Source organism: Ambystoma mexicanum, chromosome 6q (genome assembly GCF_040938575.1).
Source record: "Ambystoma mexicanum isolate Mex_15411 chromosome 6q, UKY_AmexF1_1, whole genome shotgun sequence".
Taxonomy (NCBI): Eukaryota; Metazoa; Chordata; class Amphibia; order Caudata; family Ambystomatidae; genus Ambystoma; species Ambystoma mexicanum.
In genome coordinates, this window is record NC_090937.1 from 185,087,744 (window position 1) to 185,094,494 (window position 6,751).

Consider the following 6,751-nt stretch of genomic DNA (forward strand, 5'->3'; position numbering starts at 1 on the left):
CGGGAATACTCTGAAGAGTGTCCCTTACTCATTACCAAGAAATATAGAATTGACAGAATGTAACAATAGCATAGAAAGTACACTGACACAGGAAGATACTTAACTTCGGGTGTCAGCAGCAAAGACGAGAATGTCATCATAGAGGAAAGGACTTATCTGGGTGATGGTCCTAGCTTATTGGAGGATGACTGGGCATGGCCTTCCTTCAGCTTGAGCTGGAGTCAGTCCTGGTGCAAAATGTTAAATTGTGTGTTTAAACAAAACTTGTTTTACAGTAAAGTTTATTTTCTTTGTTGTTGGTGGTAAAGAAGTTAAGGCATTATATAAAGCCTTCGGTCTTGCCATAGAATGGGAGCTACAGGCTGCCAGGTCGCATCTGCGGGGTGATGTGAGGTGTTAATAGTCAGGGAGTGTACACTAGCCTGGTGGCACCAGTGATTAAACACCAACCTTTGAATGTGCCAGATCTAAGGCGTGGACGCATTCAGAGGTAGGTGTTAACTAGTGCAGACTGCCAGCAAGGGTGGCTCACCTGAGTCCCTCCCTCTTGATGGACCGAATGTCACAGGCTTTTCCCGAACCCGCCTATCCTCCCGACCTTGATTTAAACAGTGCCGTTGTGTCGGGTATTAATAACAACTGTTAAAGGGCAAAACACAATTCAGTTTTTGGTATGGACTTTATTATTCCCAAGGTTATTACTATTATTCTTACTTTTGTCAGATACATTAATGTGTTACACACATTAACATCTGCCACATTTAATGTTATAAACAATTCAATGCATTTCCCTACTTAGATTCTTTTCAATTGTTTTGTACTCCCAAAAAGTATCACTCGGCCACGTCTTTTATTGTGACACGACCCTCTTCAAGCTGTTGCAAGCGGTATGAACAGATATGGAAACATGCATGCATGTGGCGGGTGCCTTGTGAATCTCGTGCCGCAGTCACGCATCGCCATTGATATGAGGCGAGCCCGCGCTGCTCTTGCGCGAGTGTTTATCTCACGAAGTGCGAGGCATCTGCTGGGCTTTCCCCGAGCGTCATGACATCATTGATTTTTTCTTAGTTAAATGAAAGTATCGCAATCCAGGGCACACACAGAAGCTCGGCAATTACCTCATTAATATGCGATGTCAATAAACAGGCGCGCTTACATTGTGACAACATCAGATGATATTAATACAAACAATCATTTAATTAAATGCAGGCGCTGCCTTTGTCCTCGGAACAGGATGCAGCGCAACCGCTGACTGGATGTGTGACACCCCGGAGTCTCCAGGAAAGAACACTTGGGAATTCCTCTGGGATAATTCCCGGGGCGCGGGCGGCGCACCCTGCCGCCTGCTCTATAAATGAGGCCGCTCTAAGAAGAGACGGACAGAACTCCTCAGAGCCTCAGAACTCACCACAGCGAGCCACAAAAGGCGGGAAACTCACACAGAACCGACCGACCATGGCAACCCCGGGGAAATGCGTGCTGGCTGCGCTGGCCATTTGCCTGCTCTCCCTGGCTGTGACAGAAGGTAAGGCTGGTGGCATTTTTATTTCAGAAATAGGGCGTTCCTAACTTTTAGTGTAGGTCACATCAACACAGTTCATCTAAATAACTCAAGGCTACACCTTGTGGGTATTATTTGTATTTGCATTTGTTTGCGCCCAATTCTGCAAGTAAGAAGAGGTTATAATCACTTTTTTTGTGGTGCCTAAAATCCCAAGACAAACAAGTCTTGCGCTTCCTAAATAAAATGCATTTATATGATCATTTTAAAAAAACAACGTTAATGCTCTTGGATTATGTAACACGTATTGGAGGTTTAGTATCCACCAAAGATGGCAACCAATTTTGATCTCGTGGAAATCTCTCTTGTTTTTTTCCAGGCATGTCTTTGGCAAGGATGGGAACAGAGCTGCGCTGCCAATGTATAAATACGGAGTCCAGGATCATCCACCCCAAGCAAATTCGGACTGTTGAGCTCATCCAGAGTGGGGCCCACTGCCCGAATGTGGAAGTTATGTAAGTACCCCCCACACACACATGCTTTGCTGCCGCTGTGCTGAGCAGAAGAGTCCAACTTCGGCTCTTTATTGCAAGTCTCTGTTGTATTTACCTCTGCAGGTCTCTGCTGTGCGCTGCAGTTGCCCCTTCCGCTGCCATCAGGGAGGATGCCCCATAGGCTGGCCCCTGCTGCCACAGTTAGAGCTTTTCCTCCTTCCCACCCACCTGGAGTTGTAAAAGGATTTCATGCCCCCCCACCCCCCTTAACTATAGCACCATTTATTGCTTTCTTGCATGCATGGTTTTCAAGTAAGAGCCAACACAGAGCCTGGCCAACCTCCCGCATTAGTCTTCCAAAGGCCTTTATCCAAGTACATGGAACAAAGGGAACTCTTTCTGCCTGGGCCCTTCCCGGGCCTTAGATGGACCAAGTCCTTACGTTATGATTCCACCCCACATTCAGCCTGATTAGCTATTAAATCATCTTCTGTGAGTGCCTTCCAACATGTCTGTCTGAACGATTACCTGTGTAATACTGTCATTTTATAATATACATCAGTCTTCAATATCAGTATATCAGTAGAAGAAAAAAAACTGTACATCATTTTCTTACAACAGGCTGGTTGTGACATCACTGCCATTCGAAAACAACATCACTGCTCCACTGCAGTTAGATGTGATGTCGCAGTGCCTGCTGCTTGAGCCAGAACATGGCAGAATTCCAGCTGTCACTGCAGCGCTTTCTAATTCTTTTTGATGTGAAACGGCTTTCTGTGACACTTTTCCACAATTAATTGACAAACGTTTAATGGTATTTGTGAATTGCCAGAGTTAGACACACGAGAGCAAGGCTCTATCTGCGTGTTATTATTTTTAAGGACAGCACTTTTTTTAAAAGCATTTATTGACCTGCCTAAACGTTTACTCGGCAATACATTAGAAACTGTATATTACGTTTTTTTTTTATCCAAACATATTCTACATTGATTTTGTTCATCGGCAAAGGGAAGATCTCTTACATTTGATGAAGGAAGATCAAAGCTATTAAAGGGGATGCCACTGTATGGACATCGGTTATACAGAATAAAATACCCCATACAGTATGTTTAAATGAAATTACAAGTCACCTCGGAGTTCCGGACCTTAAAAGAACCTTCAGCCCCATTCCTTTATTTCGTCACTGAACATCTCGTCCACTTCAATATCTATGTAATGTACGATAAGGGGGTGCTTTTTTCCATGTATTTTGAGTAATTTCTTTAATAATACCATTATTTACGTATTCAAGGCCCTGCCCCTAATGGCCTGCCAACATCCCCCTCCTGTTTTGTTTACCCGCGTGCCTTCATTTTGAGACCTCTTTTACTTGGTGCATGGGCGCGGCGTCCTTATGTGCAGCCATTTATTGATTCTCTTTTGGTTGACAAAGGCCTCGCGACAGAATACTAAATACAACTAATGAAAACTGCCATACATGTTAATGGCTGTTCAAGTGATGACCGTTTTCTGTAGTGTTTACTTAATGCTTCTCCCTTCCTGTGTCAATACATTGAGTACCATCAATTTGAGTAACACTAATGGGAAACATTAAAACATGATGTTATTCGTATCCCTGGGTTCCTCTGCAATGGTTGCTTGACCCGACAGGCACTTCTTGGAACTCAGTGTAGGACAGGGGGTAGTATTGAATGAACACACACATGGAGCATGTGAGCTGAACTGTTTTGTAGTGCTTGAACCTGTAATGCAGAACAAAATGGTGAGAAGGAAGGGGCGAAAGAAGCAGGCCGGTGTAGGCAAATGCAAGAATATTCAGTATAATATTTCTCATATGTGCTGACACATCTCATAATATTTCTTTCAAAGCCCCTTAGCTTGGCTTAATTAGTCTCTCAGAGTTAAACAAATATCTATATCGCATAACACAACCACAAACATCACAACTATTGGCTAGAGAAAGCAGAACCATAATACTCAGGCTTGAGAAATAGTAGCCATGTTTATGGCTACAAGGTGACTCCATGACCCTGGGGACACCATGCCTCAGTCCTTGGCTTTCCGCATCACTGGCCTTGTGTGTGTTTTATATTAGGTCCACTTTAATTGAATAAAGTAGACTGAAATGAATCCAAAGTAAAAAGAAAGCTCAGAACAGGTATATGCAGTCTACATGTCTTGGAGTCATCTGGTAACCTTATCTGTTGTGCAGTGATTGGCCAAATGGAGTAGGTAGGAGTAATACAATGACATGAGAGTAATGATGTGTACTTCACCATTCAGCTTCTTTAACTGGTGGGGTCCATTCATAAGATGTTCCACAAGCAACATTGTTCACTTATTCATGAGGTAATTAAAGGCAATGCGTCCCAATGAAATAAGGTTTATGACAGTCTCTCTTCTCTTTCTATTAAACAGTGCCACTCTGAAGTCTGGGCAGGCTGTGTGCTTGGATCCTTCTGCAAAGTGGGTCGAGAGGATCATCAGAAGGATTCTGGAAAGGTAAGATGCATATATTTTATTCGATCTGAAAATGACACATGGAAGGCTGGCCGATGTCTAAGTATCCACCAATGCTGTTACCCGCTGACAGGCTTGCACTGGCCCAATGAAGCAATGCCTGGCCAGCCAGCCTGGCATGCCAGTGTACACCAGTTTCTTCTATGTAATTGCTAGGTTTGTTAAAGATTTGGGGCTATGCTATTGGCGGGACTGTCGGGACTCAGGGCTAGCTTGCCTTTTGGTTGTATCTCCTGAGCTTCTATCCGGGGCTACGACCTAAACACCCGAGGCTATACCCCCTCATCCCCCTTAAGCAATGCCTCAGGTGAACGGTGCCATGAGCCAAAACGTGGTTGTAGACCCTCCTGAGTGGAGGAAATTCAATAGAACAGGGTATTTGACCCATGTAAGTTCTCAGTAGAGGGGCTCCCACACTCTTATTTAATTCACCAGTTTAATGATTTAGTACATTGTGAAGCCGGTAGTTTAAGCCAGTGTCACAGGCCCAGTGTCAAATGCACCACTTCCCACACGTGATCCCCACACTGTGCTCCCAGGTACCATTTACCAGGATGGTTATGAAAAAAGTAAAACATTGTTGTGTGTGAACGTGGGCCACATTTTGGGTGGTCAGGTCCATTCTTTGGGTCAAAGTCGGCCCCTGGCCAGTGATAGTCTTCTGAGTCACCAGAGCTGAAGGGGCTTATAATTTCCCAAATGCAAAATGTAGCACCACGAGCCGACTCCCATCATATGCCAACAATGGCTTAATCAGACCCTAATTCTAGGGATATTTTTTGTTCTCCTATTGGCATTGTCGTCTGGGTCTTTCTGTTGCTAAACGACATTCCCACACCCAGAGTGACCGTGATGGGATGGCTAGATCCAGGTGTACTTGGGTAAATGTTGGTCATCTCTGCTAGTCGATAAAAAAAAAGATCCTTTAATTTTATCTAATCTGCAATGTGAGCCATACGCATGCTACTTCGTTTAAAACATATAGATTTTTCAATATTGATGGGATTCCAGCAGAATTCTAACAGAGCAAAATTGTCTAAATATTGCAAATCCCTCAAGAGAGTTCCGAATTTCCAGCGATTCCTTTTCGATTGATAATGCTTTTGAGATCCCGTTATGGTTAGTCCTGGGACTGAATCATTCATTCATATTGCCAGCCGGCGGCCTGTCATATTGCCAGTCGGCGGCCATTGCCAGTCGGCGACCTGCCATATTGCCAGTTGGAGTATGAAATGTAATTGTGTTCTGCGTGCGCCTTTTTTAACCCATGCACCATTTATTTTATTTTCTGCAGTTCCAAAAAAGAAAATGAATGAAAATCGGAAACATCCATGAATATTTGGTGTCCCTATAAACATTCTTTGAGGAAGCAGGCCCTCCGCAAATAACTTCTAACAGTACCATTCAAAAAGATATTTATTCATGTATTTAATGTAAAGATGAACTAAGTGTAGTGCTGCATTGATTAGAGCAACAGAAGGCACGTATTCATCTTTTGGAAAAAGTGGGCCCAGGGACCATCAGGCCTCTGCACATGCTTCAGACTCATGCCTGTGATCTTCGACCCCAGAAGGACACCTTGGACTGGCCTTTGTAATGGGCGATATGTGCATCCTGCAGTCAGAGGCCAAATGGACACTATTGTCTAAAGCTTTGTATCTAGATGTATTTGAAATAAAAAGGGGACATGTGCTGGACACTCCAAGGAACCACTCCGCCTGGATGCCGGCATCCAGGGCCGCACTGCCATGTTCTTGTTGATATGAGCCACTAGAATCTACCTCGAGAGAAGGACATTTTTAGAGGGACAAACAGTCTCTCGCCAATAGTGTTACCATTGTTTCCCAGATATTTTTCTATGAATTTCTTCTTCAACATTTCAATCATCGTATTTAACTTAATGTGAAATATTTATATGTTGGTTCAGATGAAGGATGTAAAGTAATGCTACACGAATTGTGATAAGGTCATATTTAAATGTATTTATTTATTTATTTGTAATTAAAACAATCTTACATGCGTTTGTGAAGTGATATTGTTCATTGTGGCTTCTTTATCTTGAGATAAAACCAGAAAGCTTAAAGATAGCAACACCCACATGAATAACGGCCAGATCTTGCTGCTGAATACTGGTTTAATTTAATTTGATTTAATTTGATTCCACTATGTCCCATCCGAATCTGCATTTGAGGTATGACTGCCAGCAACCAGTGGAATTACAGAAATGTAGCAA

The 6,751-nt window shown here is 43.3% G+C and overlaps 1 protein-coding gene across 1 annotated transcript; it reads left to right on the plus strand.

Moving 5' to 3' along the window:
* The first annotated feature begins 1,191 nt into the window (after positions 1-1,191).
* Positions 1,192-6,502, plus strand: LOC138515864 (interleukin-8-like). The gene is made up of 4 exons (XM_069630617.1): positions 1,192-1,528; positions 1,884-2,019; positions 4,417-4,500; positions 5,813-6,502. Exons 1-4 carry the CDS (start codon positions 1,207-1,209, stop codon positions 5,832-5,834), a joined length of 564 nt encoding a protein of 187 aa, XP_069486718.1. The 5' UTR covers positions 1,192-1,206; the 3' UTR covers positions 5,835-6,502.
* Positions 6,503-6,751: the final 249 nt, after the last annotated feature.